This window comes from Ammodytes marinus (assembly GCF_949987685.1).
Source record: "Ammodytes marinus genome assembly, chromosome: 9".
Taxonomy (NCBI): domain Eukaryota; kingdom Metazoa; phylum Chordata; class Actinopteri; order Uranoscopiformes; family Ammodytidae; genus Ammodytes; species Ammodytes marinus.
The window spans coordinates 5,685,881-5,704,690 of record NC_137213.1 but is presented as its reverse complement, the minus strand read 5'-3'; the positions used below and the strand labels follow the sequence as shown (position 1 = coordinate 5,704,690).

The following is an 18,810-nucleotide window of genomic DNA, read 5'->3' as shown; positions in this document are numbered from 1 at the left end:
TTGGTTGTATGAAATAAAATAAAATGTGAAAAACTGGCTGTGCAAAAATATGTGTACCCTTGTGGTTTTGTTGATTTTAATGCCTGTAACAGCATGTAAAACTGATGACTTTAAACACACAGTTGGTTGGATTATGTTGTTAAGCCTTGAACCTCATATAATTGTCTGTTTAATCATGAGAAAATGTATTTTAGGTGCCTAAATGCAAGTTGCACTTCTCTTTGACTCTCTGCTGAAGTGAAACAGAATGGGATCATCAAAACAGCTCCCAAAAGATCTGAAAAACAAAGATTGTTCATTGTCATGGTTTAGGGGAAGGCTACAAGAAGCTTTCCCAAAGGTTTCAATTGTCAATTTATACTGTAAGGAACGTTGTCAGAGAATGGAAGGACACAGGCATAGTGGCAGTTAAACCCAGGTCTAGCAGACCAAGAAAAAACAGGAGTGGCATAGGTGGAGGATTGTGAGAATGGTTGCACACAACCCACAGATCACCTCCAAAGACCTGCAAGAACATCTGGCTGCAGATTGTGTATCTGTACATCGTTCAACAATTCAGCGCAATTTGCACCAAAACATCTGCTTTTTATAAAGACCAAATAACTTAATTTTTGTCTCATCAGTCCAAAGCATTTTCTTCCAATATGAAGCTGGCTTGTCTAAATGAGCTTTTGCATACTCCATGCAACTGTATCTGTGGCGTGGGCGCAGAAAGGGTTTCCTTCTCATCACCCGGCCATACAGATGTTTTGGTGCAAATTGCACTGAATTGTAGAACCATGTACAGATACACAATCTGCAGCCAGATGTTCTTGCAGGTCTTTGGAGGTGATCTTTGGGTTGTGTGCAACCATTCTCACAATCCGCCGCATATGCCGCTCTTGTACTTTTCTTGGTCTGCTAGACCTGGGTTTAACTGCAACTGTGCCTGTGTCCTTCCATTCCCTGACAACGTTCCTTACAGTAGAAATTGACAATTGAAACCTTTGGGAAAGCTTCTTGTAGCCTTCCCCTAAACCATGACAATGAATAATCTTTGTTTTTAAGATCTTTTGGGAGCAGTTGTGATGATCCCATTCTGTCTCACTTCAGCAGAGAGTCAAAGAGAAGTGGAACTTGCATTTAGGCACCTAAAATACATTTTCTCATGATTAAACAGACAATTCTATGAGGTTCAAGGCATAACAACATACTCCAACCAATTTTGCGTTTAAAGTCATCAGTTTTACATGCTGTTACAGGCATTAAAATCAACAAAACCACAAGGGTACCCATATTTTTGCACAGCCAGTTTTTCACATTTTATTTTATTTCATACAACCAAATACTGCTTTTCAAAAAATCTTTGTTTGGAAAACATCCCAGTACTTAGCTGTTCCTGGTAAATTAAAGACATACCACTTTTATCTTTTTTTTGTGAAAGCAGAGTCAATTATAATGCCGGCTGAGAGGGGTTCCCAAACTTTTTCATATGATTGTACCTGTCCATTCTAGGCTAGGGAACTCACTTTATTTTCAACCTTCTATTAATAATAATTGCCACCTGCAACATTTTTTTCCCCCATTTTGTACATTACAGTCACACAGTCAATCGGCATATGGGTCAGAGTTCAGCTGAACTTCAGCGTTGCAATTTTGTAATGCTGCTTTCGTGTCTAAACAGTTTAGGGTGGGTTCCTATAAACTCTGGTGCGGTTGCCTGTTTGGCCTCATTTTGCTGATATCATGTGTTGTTTTTACTGATCCACCATTCATTCATTTACAGTCATCTACTTAGTGTGTGCCAGAATGAAAGTAAGATCACACCACTGTTCCTCTTATTTGTACACAGGATAGTGTTGTGAAATGTAGGCAGTGTGGATTGAGGTCATTTCTTGTATATATTCCCATTTTCTTGCTTACAGCAGGCATTATTATTGTCAGTAAAATATGATATTGTTTTTAGCATTGATACGATTCATCCAGTGCTAACATATCAGAGGTGAATGTGTCTATTAATCCCTCTACCTCCTCCTTCCAGGCACTGACTTCATGGTGAGACTCCAGGAGCAGCTCAAGTATTTTGTCCACAACAAGCTCTCCACCGACAAGCTGTGGGAGAACGTCAACGTCTACCTGTCCGGTCACGAGGTGTGTGTGTGTTTGAAAGAAAACAGTCACTTTCGCCATAGTTTGTTAGCCTGGCACCGCCCGCCTACCTACTTGCGCTCAATTTTCATTTCTCTTCAGTAGTCAGTCTGGGTCCGCGGTATATTCGCGGGTTTTCTCCAATCAACGAACAGAGGGAGTGGCTGAGAACAATGACATTGAGTTTCAGTTGTAGTCAGAACAGGAGCCGGCGCATGACCTACGTGACGACGAAACGTTATGCGATTGGTTGACATATCCAGAGTGGCACTGGGCAGATCCAATAGTTTTAATCTTCAACAGACACCCGCCTTCAAATGAGTTTATGTTTGTCAATTGAGCGATTCCAGACCTTCTGTACAAATGAAATGAAGTACGATGGTCTGGTAGGACCAGGCTAATTGTTTGTGTCACTGTTTAGTTCATGGGATTCAGGTACAGTCTAATACCAGTATCAGCTTGTACTAAACGTTTGTGTTTCTCTTCCCTCACAGACTCCAGGGGAAGGAGAGCATAAGATCATGGAGTTTATTCGCTCTGAGAGCTCTAAGCCCACTCACAACCCCAACACCAGACACTGTCTGTACGGCCTGGATGCTGACTTGGTATGGTTCTACATGAGGACTTAACATTATTACATTATGGCCAAGAAACCTTGTTAGGATGTTAACGGCATCTTGCTCTCTGTGTTGTAGATCATGTTGGGTCTGACCAGCCACGAGCCAAACTTCTCCCTGCTCAGAGAAGAGGTGCGCTTCGGAGGAAAGAAGAACCAGAAAAGGTTTGACTATTTCAATAGTTGATTTCTCTTTCCTTTTTTTTAAAATGTCTGCATGTCTGTTTTGTCATTTCAGGGATTTTTTTTTCTTCAAATTTAGCACAGACTCACACTTCAGTTAGAATGTAAACTGATTAGATGGAGGTCAAAGGGTCACTGTGACCCGGTGAATTGTCAGCGCCATATCTCTTAAACACTTTTTTTTCAAACGTTGCACTTTTGTCGACTGACACAAACATAGATTTTGGAAGTCAAAGGTTACTGCAAGTTTACATATTCTTAGGTCACAGTAACCCTTTTACCATATTGTAGCATTTTAGGAGCTTAACCTTCTTTTTAAAGCTCCTCCTACACACCACTGGACTTTCACCGTTCGGCAACTGTATGCCTCGCTAAGGTACATTACCACCAGCTGGTATTTGTAGTTCTTTAGTGAACCCTTTTCGTTTTTTTTTTTCAGGATAACGGCTCCAGAAGAGACAACCTTTCACTTGCTTCACCTGTCTCTAATGAGGGAATACATCGACTATGAGTTCTCTGACCTCAGGGTGAGACACACACACACACACACACACACACACACACACTATGGAGTAAGCGGACACATTTGGTTAACACAAAGCCATTTCACGCAATGTGACAGTTGTAGTCTATCCGTGTATACCACGCTAGTATAATGCAACATGGTGATGTCTGTTCTGGTTATGTTTTCCGTGTGTTTTTCAGAAAACCTGTAGCTTTGAATATGACTTGGAGCGAGTAATAGACGACTGGATTCTAATGGGCTTCCTAGTGGGGAATGATTTCATCCCTCACCTCCCTCATCTACACATCAGCCACGACGCTTTGCCTCTGCTCTACAAGACCTACATCAATGTTCTGCCCAGCGTGGGGGGTAAGACACACACACACACACACACTAGACTTTATGTTAATGACAGATGACAAAATGTTCTCTATAAGAATCAAGCATTTACAAGATGCTGAGTTTCAAATTTTCTTTCTATTGTATTTTAAACGCTTTAAGTATTTTTTTGCATTAACCTCTTATATTACCTGCTTCTATAATCTATTTAGTATATTCAAAAAGAATCCCAAGAGACTGAATCCTTGTTTTGTTTTCTGACTCAGGTTATCTGAATGAGAACGGCCACCTTAACATGAGAAACTTTGAGAAATACCTGGAGAAGCTTGCCGAGGTGAGACAACAACACTTAGTATCTGTGGTATTTTCTGTTGAATGATTTAGTCGACAGCAAAATAGCACAATGTGCTACTGTTAAATGTTCTTCCATTTTGATTCTGTAAATGTGCCAGTGTTAGGCAAAAGGCCCATCTGGAACTCATTTAAAGAGCAAATGATGTTTGCTGATTCCCCACTTATTATGATATTTCATGTTCTTTATTTATTTTCTCAATTTTATAGATAATTTCATATTGTGAATAATGTTCTACATTTTCAACGATTCAACTTTTGCGTTTGATTTTTGCCTTGGTTTTCTCTTACTTTTTTTTGCTCTATCTAGAATTGATTTATTGTTATTACTTATCTTTTTTATCCTTTTGTACTTATTGCACCATGGGTTGGAGAGAAATATATTTTTGATTCCTCTATGTCAGGTATATGATTGCATACTTGATTTAAAAGCTTACTAGCATTTTATATTGGCCTTTATCAAACCCCTTGCCTTCTTCCCTTCCAGTTCGACCGGGAACATTTCAGCGAGGTGTTTGTGGACCTGAAGTGGTTCGAGAGTAAAGTCGGTAACAAGTATCTGAATGAGGCGGCCGGGCTGGCAGCAGAGAAGGAAGCCGCAAGCAAGAACCAGGTCTGTTGTTCTGTTCAAATATCTCTCACCCCACAGATACGCATTGTATTCATATTCAGTCACGTAGTATCCATTTAAATACTTACTGAATCCTTGTGTGTGTCTGTGTGTGTAGGATTTAGCTCTGGCTCTGAGTTCATCAGAGATAGTACCTGCAGGAGGAAAAGCAGAGGATGAGGAAGAGGAGGACGACATGTTTGAAACAGAGTTCAGACAGTACAAACGCACCTACTACATGACCAAGATTGGAGTGGATGTGGTGTCCGAGTGAGTGTAGAGACACAAACGCAATACAATACAATACAAAGGAAACGGGTCGAAACATTTACTTAAAAATTGTCTGTACACATTAAGGTGCAGTTTTAAAGTATATCTATAGCCCAATTTTGAAAAATTAACGCGACCCTAAAATGTATTTATTTTTTATTCTGTGATTTGCAGTGACTTTCTAGCCAATCAGGCCAAGTGTTACGTAGAAGGCATCCAATGGATCCTCCACTACTATTACCACGGGGTTCAATCCTGGAGCTGGTGAGATCACTCTCTACTCTTCATTCATACAAGTCTCTTTCTCAAGATATCGGTACAACTTTGGTGAAAGCTACAGTGTCTTAGAACCATGAATTTGATTTTTTTTTAAACGTATGAGTAAGTTATGAGTTCGAAAAGCCCTACTAACGTCCTACTCATACTCATTTTGACGTCAATTTGAGTATGTTGTGGTTGTGTATGCGAGTTTGTGTAGGCGAGAAATGCCCGGATGACTACTTACTTCCGTGATTTTGTGTATGGATCGATATGTTACTTTTCCTACTCAACCGCCCCACAATGCATTGCGTCTTTTCAAACAACAAGGATTTTTTTTTTTTTTAAATTCTTTATTGCTTCTGTATACTTCGTAGTAAGTAGACAGTATGTAGTGCATGTGCAAGTTGAGTGTGTAGGAGGGAGGACGTTAAGTGGGCCGTTTCGAACACAGCCGAAGTTAGAGAAAATAATGTAAAAAACCATTTGATCTTTATTTTTCAGCATGCTCTGTATTATTTCCCCATGCTCAAATCAGCCTTTAAACGGTGTGTGTGTCTCTGTGTAGGTACTACCCCTACCACTACGCTCCCTTCCTGTCCGACATCAGGAACATCTCGGGGTTAAAGTTGACCTTTGACCTCGCGACGCCCTTCATGCCCTTCCAGCAGCTGTTGGCCGTGCTGCCCGCTGCCAGTATGGAGCTGCTGCCCGAGTCTTACAGGGTAAAGCACCCACATCCATATAAACACAGCAAATGTATAGGTAGTAATGTGCACGCACTTAAAGCTATGCTGCGTAACTTTTTTCCACATTGTTGATATTACTCAGAATTCCTCATTGGGGCTACATAAGTTACACAGTCTAGCCGTAATCTTTGGCTTTCTCTTGGTCAAAGTATTACAAATTTATTTTTTAAATATACATTTCAGCCCTTGATGACCAGTGAAAATTCGTCCATCATCGAGTACTACCCTCAGGACTTTAAAACGGACCTCAATGGCAAGCAGCAGGAATGGGAGGCTGTGGTCCTCATTCCCTTCATAGATGAGGTAAACACACACACACACACACACACACACACACACACACACACACACACACACACTTGGAAATAACAATGGCAACAACTATGAGCTAAATGTGAATGTTGTGTGTTTGTTTGACAGAGGTGCCTTCTAGCAGCCATGGATCCCTGTAATACCTGTCTAAATACTGCAGAGAAGGCCAGGAACTGTCACACAGAGTGCGCCGTCTACTCATACGACCAACAGATGGACTTCATGTACAAGTCCTACCTGCCTCACCTGTTCCCCGACATAGTCCACTGCCATGTGAAGTAGGTGTACACACAGACACACACAACCCTAATACTTAAGATGACTATAATCTGTCCTTCTTCAATGATCTTTAATATAAGAATGTCATTGAAAGAAGAAAGGAAGGCAAGGCAAGGCAATTTTATTTATATAACACATTTCAGACACAGAGCCATTCAAGCCATTCAACATTTAAATTAGGGCTGTCAAGCGATTAAAACAAATTATCTAATTAATTACAGGCTCTGTGATTAATTAATCTAAATTAATCGCATACTTATATGACACTTTTATACCTGTTTATAAACAGCTGTATAGCCTACTACAGTTTGTTTCTCTCTCTCTCGCGCGCGCACGCTCGCTCTCCGTCTCTCGTAACTTCTGTCTCCTCCCCTCAGCCAGCTTTATACATGAACTAGCGCCGAATTTTCTCAAAAAAACAAGCAGACAAAATTACGACTTTCCATCTCCCACAACAGACAGCGCTGCACTGCCACCATTTCGTAGCCTACTTATATGCAAAAATATTGACACACACACACACACACAGGGCGGGTGCTAGACAGCTAGCAAACACAATTGGAGGAAGATTGAGAGATAGGCCTACTGTTTTGAACCTAGCCTACATTGTTACACCCACTAAATCAATACTGCATGGACACTGCGGAGAATTAAGTAAGATGTCTTCCTACCTTCATGCATCCCATAAACCGTCCATAGAGCCCTCGAGTCGGCCCCTTTCCCCTGCTTCTCTCTTTACCTTTCTCCCTTTAACCCACGCGCCCGGCCCGGCGAGCTACAGGTGCAGCTCCGCACCACTTTTGCACCGGGTCAAAGGGCATTATAGAAGTGCGATTAATCTGCGTTAATTTTTTTAATCGCGTTAATTTTTCTGTGATTAATTTATCGAAATTAACGCGTTAATTTGACAGCCCTAATTTAAATTAAATAAATAAAACATTTGAACAAAAAATACAAATTACAGGTTAAAAGGGAAACAGGAAAGTTTTCAGACCCGATTTAAAAGAGCTGAGAGTTTCAGCAGACCTCAGATTCTCTGGTAGTCCGTTCCAGACATTGGGTGCATAAACACTGAAAGCCGCCTCTCCCCGTCTAGTCCTAACTCTGGGGACTTTTAGAAGACCTGTCCCAGACGACCTAAGAGCTCTGGTCGGTTCATAGCGGATCAGCAGATCAGTAATGTATTTTGGCCCTAGAACATTTAGGGCTTTGTAAACCAACATCAGTATTTTGAAATCAATTTGTTGGTTGACAGGAAGCCAGTGTAAAGACCTCAGAACTGGGGTGATGTGATCCACTTTTTTGGTCCTGGTGAGGACTCGAGCAGCAGCGTTCTGAATTAGCTGAAGTTGTCTGATTTTTTTTTAGGAAGGCCTGCAAGGACACTGTTACAGTAGTCAAGTCTACTAAAAATAAACGCATGGATAAGTTTTTCGAAGTCCTACTGAGACATTAGCCCTTTAATTCTTGATATGTTTTTAAGGTGGTAGTAGGCTGACTTAGTAATTGATTTAGGGTGTATTCACACATGCTGTGTTTAGTTCGGTTGAAACGAACTCAGGTGCACTTCCACCTTCGGTGCGCATCTTTCAGACAGGTGTGAATACAGCAATCGCACTCGGGGGCGGACCAAACAAACGCTGCGAGACCCAGCTGAAGAGGTAGTCTCGATGCGCTTCAAAACGCACTCTGCTGCAGTTCGTTTGTGGTGTGAATTTGGCCGGACTCGATCCGACCCAATTGCAGGAAGCACTGGGCCTTTTCTTTCTTTTCTTTTTTAATAAATCGCCATCAGCTTCACATTATGGGAAAGTGTTGTTGTCGCCATTGTTAGGAAGATTAGTTGTGGTTTGACCGGGAGCCCCGAGCGAAAATATTACATTTGATAATGATGCGTGCGGATCAGCGATCAGATGGAGAGGAGCGTCTCCCGTAGCCTACAGTGCCAACAGGTTCACGCTGCGCTTTGCATGAAGTGTGTGTTTTTATTGTTCTTCCCAACGGGACCGTCAATACTGTCCCCGTGTCAGTTTGGTGCTGAACTGCACCGAACTGACACCCAGCTGATACACAGCTTAATCAGCTGTGTTTCAGTTTGAGCCTATTCTTCACGCGAGTCGCGCGTCCAGCAGCAAAAATACAGTAAAAATGATGTTTCACATCGTAGGCTAGAAGCCACATAACGTGGCATTGTCATAGGGCTACATATTATAAACATATGAAACAACAATAATTAGATTTTTTTCTTCTTTATTTATAGGCTAGATGTAGGCCTTTTTGTTATTTTTAACTCCATATTATATCAATGATAAATTCGCAGTTTTTACTTCGTTCTTCCTGCTTCTCTCCACCCCAGAATGTCTGTCCAATGAATGAATGACCTTAGATCACGTGTGGTTTTGCTTCGTAATGCTGGTTCACTTGCAAAAGGGGCAATATGAAAGTGGACCACACCAAACAAAAAAATCCAAATTCTATTTGGTCTGGACCAAAGCAAGTGAACTAACGTACTTTCCATGTGTGAATACACCCTTAATGTGTTTTTTGAAATTCAAGTCTGAATCTATGACTACACCAAATGTTCTGGCTTGGTGTGTGCTTTCTAACATAACAGATTTCAGCTGTGCATTGACTTGTAATCGTTCATCCCTGGCACCAAAGACAATGACTTCAGTCTTGTCGTTGTTCAATTGAAGAACATTTTGGCACATCCAGTCATTGATTTGTTCAATGCACTTGAAAGGAAGAGTCAAGTAGATTTACTCTGATGATTATGAAACCGCTAAAGGTTTACACGTTGCAATCTCAACTGTAGGTAAAATGCAATAAATAGGTAGTGATGGAGTTTATTAATCAAATATCTTCATATTAAATGAAGATGTTACACTTCCAGATGGCTTTATCCTCACAAAGCATGAAAACCCCCCCAGCTCACTGTTTAAGAGTAAATATGTGTTTGTGTGTTGAGTCGGCCATAGTTTTATGGTCACATTGCACACGACCAGAGAAATGTAATTCAGATCTATGACCCACTTAGTCCACTTGATGATTCATTGTATTGTTTGTTTGTCCCAGGAAACAACACATCCCTATGGACGCCTGGCACGTAGCGTTGGACCACGTCAGAATATCTCTGGACCGCTCTGCTCTGTACTTCTGTGGCTTCCCCACACTGCAACACATCAAACACAAGGTGTGTGTGTGTGTGTGTGTGTGTGTGTGTGTGTGTGTGTGTGTGTGTGTGTGTGTGTGTGTGTGTGTGTGTGTGTGTGTGTGTGTGTGTGTGTGTGTGTGTGTGTGTGTGTGTGTGTGTGTGTGTGTGTGTGTGTGTGTGTGTGTGTGTGTGTGTGTGTGTGTATTCTATGCCTTAACAATAGTGTCTTGATTCTTTTCAGCCGAGACTTTTTTTATTTACTGAAGCCATCTCTTATCAAGTGCACACACATAAAGCTATAGTGCGTAACTTTGGCTTTCTGGTTCTTTGTAGTTTTACAAGAAGAAGAATGGAGTGATGGTGTTCCAGCAGCCCAGCCGAGGGGAGAACATGATCCTGAACATCCTCCCCAGCAAGGAAACAGACGAGGTGACTTTGTATTACCTGATTACTCATTTTAGAAAAAACGCTGCTCAAAATCCAGCTCTGGATTTAAAATGAATACACCAACCCAAATGATCAGTAGCTCTTGTTTTTCCATTTTAAAATGAACACAAGTCTTTATTCTATAGAGAACTAACCAAATTCCAGATACAAAATATTGTAATTTAGCTAATTTGATAATTATATAAATTATTTAATGGAGAGATACTGTTTAGTAAAAATCAAATGGGATTTTTTTCTAGAGCTGTACTTTTTTTTTTTTTTTTTTTAATTAGAAGCTTTGAAATATCAATATCAAAAAACAAAGTTATCCATCTATAATATCAGTGAAGAAAGTGTCAAAGAATGACCATTATTTAATATTTTTTTGGTGAAATTTGGTTTGTTTCTGCGTACTCTCTTACCTTCTACCTCTCTTTTCAGGTGTGTGATGATGTCTCTGCTCTAGTCCTGGGGAAGTCTGTGTTTGTCAACTGGCCTCATCTGGAGGAAGCTCGCATCGTAGCCGTGGCAGACGGAGATATCAGGTAAGCGTTAGTACAGGGCCTCTTACCATCCTTCTGTGGTGCAGGTCTTTCACACGATGGACACAAATTAATTAACAAAGTTACTGTCCAAATGTTTTATTAGTGTCCCTGTGATTTTGAATTGCGAACATTCTATCAGTAAATGTGAGACACTGCAGGTGATTTTGGATTATTTATTTTTACTCATCGTGAAACATTTTTGTATTACAATCTTTTCAGAAATGTTTGAATCAATATGCACATTTGTCAATATCTAACTGATGATGTGTACATGATTGGCATCTTTTTAAAAACCCAAATGTTGATGTTGGATAAAGCCTTTTTAGTTTTGCACGTTTGTAGGAACAAATGTATCAGAAATCAGACAATTAACAACGTATTAACGAATCCTTGTCAAGTTGTGAGTTACCTGCAATATCTCGCTATGAATGTAAAGAATATTGGGTTGGAAAAAGTCACACCCCCATGTTAACTCTTGTTGATGCTGAAAACTTCTTCCCCACTGGGGGGCGCCAAATTCAACACAAAGTGACAATCAGCAAATGCAGCGTGCATGTAGGTTTGGCTCTGTATGGGTGCAAAACATGAGACTGCTGTATTTATATTACTACCGGTTGTGGCAATATGGCATACTGATAAGGGTGATACAATCTTGAACATTGCTCATTTGCACTTCCTAACATTGTTATTTATTCCCTATTTTTAAAACTCACTTTTAACCTTCTATTATTTTACTATGGTAGTGGACCATACTCCCTCTGTGACCATGCTTGTTTTATATTTGTACTTGTGTGTTTTAGGTTGTATACAGACCATGGTGGCAAACCAGTTTCCCTATCCTATCCTAAAGTGAAACCTTCCTCTGTGTTTGTCAGGTTTAATATTGAGGAAGCGCCCGGTGTGCAGAAGCTGTACGACCGACCGACCACTCCTCCCCCCACTAAAGTCACCTGTCTGTCTGACAAGGAGCAGAAGGACTGGGTCAAGGACGTCCAGGGACTCACTGAACAGTACGACAACACAAACATCACACACACATTCTTTATTAAAGCCCTGGTAAACCCAGTTGGTTTCATGATAGCAAGCATCTTTAAAAGAGTTAGGCATATTTTTCAATCCAAATAAAAGATTTGATCATTTAAAGGTTCATTAAGCGGAATGGTCAGTTTAGCTAACGTCCTGTCACTGACTGCAGTTAGCAGTCCCTTCACGTCACCACATTAATGCACTGCGGTCTTCAAGCAGCGAGTTATCTAGCATCATCTCAGATAAGTCAGTGTGATAAAACATGATAAAAACCACCAAAACAGACATTGGGAAGGATTATTATTATTATTTATTTTTTCAAGATAATTTTTGGGGCATTTTTATGCTTTATTGAGAGACAGAGATAAAATGGGGCAGAGAGGGGAGTGACATGCAGAGAACGACCGCGGGCGGGAATCGAACCCGGGTCTGCTGCTGGGCGGTGGGGGACGCCTTACCGACTGAGCTAAGGACGCCCCATGAACATTTATTTTTAATCAGATGTTTATAAAAGCGTATTGAGAACAACTTTGATATCATGTATTGATCTTTACTATTTTAGACCAAGGTTCCAGAGGCTTTAACCTGTTATTTCCTAAAGCTTCTATACAGCGTTACATTCCCTTGTTTGATTTCTTTCTTAAAGAGATATATTTTATCTCTCTGTCTATCAGTTTCGTGAAGAGGAAAGGAATCATAATCAACGACACATCAGTGGTTCTGTACGGCCAGCTGTTGACTGGCAGGAAATACGTCCCCAAAGCCAACGGAGTGGTGGAGCTGGAGAAACAGTGGGCCAAGCAGATCCTGCCTTTCGCCTACCAGACCGTGGTTAAGGTACACACGTGTGCACAAACACAACATTAAATATATTCAAAATAAAAATACACGGATACAAGAAATGGAAAACCAGTTGAGCTCTACGAATGCACTATATTTAAAACTAGAAACACTTATTTGGATAAAAGTAAGGCAATACCCGACTCGCATACCTTCATTCTCGTATTTCATCTGAACGCAAAAGCAGTGGTAGACAAAGTATTAACTTCTAGATTATATTTGGTACAAATACCAAACGGTAAAAATACAATGATACTAGCCAATTATTTTACCTAGTCTCATACCACCTCTGCTGAGGCGAGCTCAATCAGTCCAAGCTTTACAATAAATGCAACTGTCACAGTGTGAGCATTGTTGGGTAAAGTTTGTCACACCTTTTGTATATTCAAAGAGATGTATAAAAGTTATTGTAAATGTAATATTGGTATAAAGGTATTGTCACAGCACACTGATTCACATAATGTAGACCTAATCTTGGTACCTGATAATCCTGAATCCTCCTCACCTATCTCACTCACATTCCCCGTGTCCCTCTATCTTCTCAGGACATCCAGGCCTTCTACTCGTCTCTGACTTGCTTCAAGAGCCTGGATGAGCTGTTCCCTCCCACAGCCACTGTCTTCATGGTGGGCAACCCGTACTACGGAGCCATGGGAGAGGTATGTCACTGCTTTTTACTGCCTCAGCCGCAGCATCGCTTCATTGTAAGGAAATAATGCAAGACGGCAGCTTTCTTTTTCAAATGTCTAAAAGTCAAACCAAGCTGGTGTTGTTAAAACCCTACCACCTCCTGAATCTCTTTTCATTACTCTCTTTTTAGGTGCAAGATTCTAGTGATGTCATCAACGACGGCCGGGTACGGGTGGTGTTCAACGTGCCTCATGAACCACAGCTCGATTCCCTGATCCAGAATCAGCATGTAAGAGACACACACACACACACACACACACACACACACACACACACACACACACACACACACACACACATATATGTAAAAGGGAGAGAATGGAGGAATGGTGTTGACTCTTGGACCACCCGTTTTTTGCCTAACGTGTGCTTTCTGCCTTGCATGCCTTTGTATATTTGCAGAAGTACTGTGTGAGGTACAGTCCGGGGTACGTGCTGGCCTCTCGCCTCGGGGTCACCAGCTACCTCGTGTCCCGCTTCTCTGGAAGCATCTTCATCGGCAGAGGCTCCAAGAAGAAGTGAGTGAACGTTTTACAAGCTCATTCACTTTGCTGTTGCTGTTCTCACCTTTTTAAAACCATCTTTAAAAATATATATATATAATCTGTGATGCGAGAATGGCAGTCATGTATATATTTAGTTATATGAGGGGCCATTTAGGCCATATGTCAAGAAAGCATGCACACACACTACTTTGCCCTCGCACACACAGAGTTGGCTTGTTTTAATCAGCTATAAGGGGGTTAGCTCTCGTTAGCTAGCTGGCTAACACTGCGAGTAGTGCTGTGTGTTTTGTTTGTTCCATTGGTCAGAGCTTTTATTTATTTTCTTTCTCTTTCTCTTTCTCTGTGTCTCTCTGTCTGTCTGTCTGTCTGTCTCTCTCTCTCTCTCTCTCTCTCTCTCTCTCTCTGTGTTTTCTGTCTGCAGCCCCTGTGGGGAGCAGAAAGCCAATGTGGGCTTGAACCTGAAGTTCAACAAGAAGAACGAAGAGGTTCCCGGCTACACCAAGAAAACGGAGAAGGAGTGGCTGTACTCCAATGCCGTGGAGGACCTGCTAGCAGAATACCTGGACCGGTAAGCCATTAGCTCCCGTCTCATTCTCTACTCATCCAGGGTCATAGTGCCGACCAGTTACACCTTCATTCTTCACTTTATTCACGTTAAAGGTTAGGGTTGGGAGGAATTACCGTATACCATTTGTTAAAAATAGCAATGCTATTCCTTTAATTACCGTGGATACCGTCATAAAAAAATGTGGTGGCGTGTAATGCCTGGTGCATGTTTATAATACATGCCTTAAGAGTGTGTGTGTGTCTATGTCCAGCCACAGCAGCACCAATGCCTGTGTTTTGAAGATAGTATGCCTGTATAGTATCTGTGTTATAAGAATGCAGCTTAACATTCCTTACAAGTAAATGACATGCATTCCTCTCCCTCGTTTGGAACGTAGATTGTGATGTGTTCAAGGGCTGTCAGTAAAAATGAGTATTTGGCGTATTCACATCATAGTGATAAGTTCCATGTAATATTGTGAAATGTAGCATTAGGAAGCCTATACCAAAAGGTATGAGTGGAATGCTTTGTTTAAAGCTTGTAAAGTGACCCATTAGACCAATGTCCGTAGCAACGGTCAGTTAGGGGGAAATATCAGACCGTAGAATGCCACGATGGACCAATCAGAACAGGGCATTTATCAGCGCCATGTTATTATATTGAATAATGCACTATTTAACCTTTTGGTATGTGTTTTTTTTTCCTGCTTGTATAGATTTTCAGAGGTATTCAACTTGGTGTCCAGGAACAGTCACGACGATGTTTTCTACGAAGACGACATCTGGCCTGGAGCGGAGCAGAATGGGTAAAAAAACAAACGACCCACACATTCCAACCTGCAGTTGGACTTATACAAAAAAACACAAAGCATTTCCTCTTGCTCTACTGTATTGTGTTCTGTTGCACTTTTACCAGCACAGGAAAAAGGAATTTTCTCATTTGAATTTAAATATAATGAATGGTGTGTGTTTCTTTCTGACAGGGCGGAGAGGGTGTCTGAAATCACCTCGTGGCTGAAGGGTCACCCAGTGAGCTCCGTCAGCCGCTCCTCATGTGACCTGCAGGTGCTGGACACGGCCATCGTGGAGAAGATCGAGGAAGCCACGGAGAAAGCCAAGGTAATTATAGTTAAGTTAGTTTAATTTTAAGGCAATTGTACACAGGGCACATTGAAATGTGTCTTTTTGCATATCACCTCAAGTTTTCCCACTTCTGAGGGTGTCAGAGTGCAGGGTCAGCCATAGTACAGCGCCCCTGGAGCAGTGTGGGGGTTTGTGTCAAGGACACAATGGTAGAGATGATGGGCACCGCAGATGTAATACCAGCTTCCACTAATGTTACAAATAACATCCTCCTGTCCGGTGCCAGGGTATCGAACCAGCGATCTCATGGTTACTGGTCGGCCCCCTTAACTCTAGGCCATCCTACCACACCTACACACAAAGCATAAAAACTGCAGCGTGTGTGTGTGTGCGTGTGCGTGTGCGTGTGCGTGTGCGTGTGCGTGTGCGTGTGTGTGTGTGTGTGTGTGTGTGTGTGTGTGTGAATATTCGAATTATTCGGGCCAGCCCTAGTGTGTGTGTCTATGTCCAGCCACAGCAGCACCAATGCCTGTGTTTGAAGATAGTATGCCTGTATAGTATCTGTGTTCTAAGAATGCAGTTTAAAATACCTTACAAGTAAATGACATGCGTTCCTTTCCCTCGTTTGGAACGTAGATTGTGATGTGTTCAAGGGCTGTCAGTAAAAATGAGTATTTGGCGTAGTCACATCATAGTGATAAGTTCCATGTAATATTGTGAAATGTAGCATTAGGAAGCCGGTATCTATCAGACAGGTATCTATCAGACAGCTTCAGCTAATTCAGAACGCTGCTGCTCGAGTCCTCACTAGGACCAAAAAAGTGGATCACATTACCCCAGTTCTGAGGTCTTTACACTGGCTTCCAGTCACTCAAAGAATTGATTTCAAAATACTGATGTTGGTTTATAAAGCACTAAATGGTTTAGGGCCAAAATACATTACTGATATGCTGATAAGTTATGAACCGTCCAGAGCCCTTAGGTCGTCTGGGACAGGTCTACTTACAGTCCCTAGAGTTAGGACTAAACGAGGAGAAGCAGCTTTTAGTTTTTATGCACCAACAATCTGGAACAAACTCCCAGAGAACTTGAGGTGTGCTGCAACTCTCAGTTCTTTTAAATCGAGTCTGAAGACTTTTTTGTTTCCATTTTAACCTGCAATTTTCATTTTATTTGCTTCTTTTATTAAATCCAGTTTTCATGTTTTTATTTTTTATTTTTATTTGCTTCTTTTATTCGCTTTTAAATGTTTTATAATGTGTTTTATGTATTCTAATCTTGCCCCTGTAAAGCACTTTGAGTGGCCTTGTGTCTGAATTGTGCTATATAAATAAACTTGCCTTGCCTTGCCTTGCCTTGTGTACCCACCCACCCAGTTTAAATACCCCTCTGCTCTCTTCTTCTCTCTCAGGTGAAGAAGAGCACCAAGAAGGTCCGTGTGACTGTCAAGCCTCATCTGCTCTTCAGGGTGAGAAGGTTTTCTTTCACATTCATTGATAATCTCAGGATGGGACATCATACAAATATGTGAAAAGTAGTGTTGAAGAAGGAGTTGGTCTGTTTGAAGTTATGTAGACTTTTTAAAGTTCTTTGAAAAAACTCAAAATATTAAGCACCTTTTACAATCTGGTTTTAGAGACTAGTTATTGTAACAGTGATGCTGATAATATAAGTTGTATTTAAATCAACAGGCAAAGGAATAAATGCATTAGAACAATATTATAGTGTGACCATGTTTAACGTATCTAAATACAATGAGTGGTAGAAAATATTAAAAAATGTCCATCACTATCCAAAATAATTTTTAAATTAAAAGTTTTAGACATTGTTCATCACATTTTGTCATATTCTGTCATCAAACCAAAACCATTCAGAATTTTTTTTTGTTCCATTGACCGAAAATTAACCCCCCACTATTTTGGTTATTTTTCCAAGTAATTTTTCCAAGCTCAAAAATGTTTTGGACTGTCGGAGTAAAACATTTTGTAAGATGTTTTCTTTGGATTTAGAAGATAGTAGTTGGCATTGACCAAAAATCAATCCGATTTGAACATATGATTTTCAGATGTATTTCTAATGTATTGTATTGTGTGCAGCCTCTGGAGCAGCAGCAGGGCGTAGTTCCAGACCCGGACGCAGAGTATCGTCTGTTTGACAGAGTGGTCAACATCAGGGAGAGCTTCACCGTCCCTCTGGGGCTGAGAGGCACCGTCATGGGCATACAGGGAGGTGAGGAGGAGACATGCTCTCATTTTAAAGTTAATATTAGGGGTGTAACGGTACACAAGAGTCACGGTTTGGTACGTGACCTCGGTTTTGAAGTCACGGTTCAGTTCTCAAAGAGGAAAAATCCCAAGTTGTTTTTTATTCTTTCACACTACTTGTCTGTAACAACTTCACAACTGTTTCACTTTTCTATACAAAAAATAAAAATAAAAAGATCTTGATTTATAAAAAAAAAAAAAAGCTGGTACATTCTGTTTGTTTACGTCTTCTTGACGTTATCTACGCCATAATTATGTGCTGTGGTATGGTACAGTTCGGTTCGGTGCGGCCTGTATTGTGACGGTTCGGTACGAATACGTGCATTGTTACATCCCTAGTTAATATGCACATGAATGTTTTTGTTACAAAGGATACAATTTATACACGACATATCATTCTCACGGTTCTTTATTTGTGTCTGCCCTTCAGCTGAGCGTGAGGCCGAGGTCCTCTATGAAGTGCTCTTTGATGAAGAATTTGCCGGAGGTCTCAACATCAGGTAATACTGTGGTTACTGTTGCTGCAGGCGGTATGTAGTGGGTTCTTTCACACTGCTTTACATTTCCTCTGGTAGAAAATGTAAAATAGAACAACACCTCAAATAAAAAGCAACACACATGTGCATCTAAAAAACCTAAATATCATGGATGAGTCCACTCTAAAAGTGTAACTTTCGTATATTCTATATTCATTACACAAAGTGAGATATGACTGGTCTTTTGTTTTGATTTTGTTGATAATGGCTTACAGCTCATGGAACATAAAAATCTATTATCTCAAAATATTAGAACATGACTTAAAACCAATCAAAAAAAGGATTGTAATACAGAAATGTCAACCTTCTGAAAATAATGTTTATTCTAGATTAATTTCCCTGAATCTAGAATAAATGGAAGTTTCACTTTTTGAAATTAAATTACAGAAACAAATGAACTTTTCGTTGATATTCTACTTGTTTAAGATGCACCTGGTATATCAGTTTCCGGTGCAGTTCTTAAAAACACTGTTGAGGTCTTTTTCGGCACTGAGAATTTAGAGATGCTTAATTTGTCCGCCTGAAAGTCTCTTTTTTTTTTACTTACCTTTCGGTTCTTGTGTGAATTGGTGGCATCATGGTCAAAAGTGTACTT

The 18,810-nt window shown here is 40.7% G+C and overlaps 1 protein-coding gene across 3 annotated transcripts in view; it reads left to right on the top strand.

The window, feature by feature from the left end:
• The window catches only part of xrn1 (5'-3' exoribonuclease 1), a 33,714-nt gene that overhangs the window by 2,578 nt on the left and 12,326 nt on the right, over positions 1 to 18,810 (top strand). For all 3 annotated transcript variants that reach the window (XM_080033696.1, XM_080033697.1, XM_080033695.1), the window contains exons 4-29: positions 2,021 to 2,130; positions 2,622 to 2,732; positions 2,823 to 2,908; positions 3,366 to 3,453; positions 3,632 to 3,800; positions 4,037 to 4,104; positions 4,609 to 4,734; positions 4,850 to 5,001; positions 5,176 to 5,265; positions 5,828 to 5,984; positions 6,192 to 6,311; positions 6,429 to 6,598; positions 9,675 to 9,792; positions 10,087 to 10,182; positions 10,621 to 10,724; positions 11,600 to 11,734; positions 12,425 to 12,587; positions 13,136 to 13,249; positions 13,411 to 13,509; positions 13,683 to 13,798; positions 14,208 to 14,354; positions 15,049 to 15,138; positions 15,316 to 15,451; positions 16,827 to 16,883; positions 17,512 to 17,644; positions 18,110 to 18,179. In XM_080033696.1, coding sequence (XP_079889822.1) covers positions 2,021 to 2,130; positions 2,622 to 2,732; positions 2,823 to 2,908; positions 3,366 to 3,453; positions 3,632 to 3,800; positions 4,037 to 4,104; positions 4,609 to 4,734; positions 4,850 to 5,001; positions 5,176 to 5,265; positions 5,828 to 5,984; positions 6,192 to 6,311; positions 6,429 to 6,598; positions 9,675 to 9,792; positions 10,087 to 10,182; positions 10,621 to 10,724; positions 11,600 to 11,734; positions 12,425 to 12,587; positions 13,136 to 13,249; positions 13,411 to 13,509; positions 13,683 to 13,798; positions 14,208 to 14,354; positions 15,049 to 15,138; positions 15,316 to 15,451; positions 16,827 to 16,883; positions 17,512 to 17,644; positions 18,110 to 18,179 — 3,025 coding nt within the window. The remainder of the gene's footprint in view (positions 1 to 2,020; positions 2,131 to 2,621; positions 2,733 to 2,822; positions 2,909 to 3,365; positions 3,454 to 3,631; positions 3,801 to 4,036; positions 4,105 to 4,608; positions 4,735 to 4,849; positions 5,002 to 5,175; positions 5,266 to 5,827; positions 5,985 to 6,191; positions 6,312 to 6,428; positions 6,599 to 9,674; positions 9,793 to 10,086; positions 10,183 to 10,620; positions 10,725 to 11,599; positions 11,735 to 12,424; positions 12,588 to 13,135; positions 13,250 to 13,410; positions 13,510 to 13,682; positions 13,799 to 14,207; positions 14,355 to 15,048; positions 15,139 to 15,315; positions 15,452 to 16,826; positions 16,884 to 17,511; positions 17,645 to 18,109; positions 18,180 to 18,810) is intronic.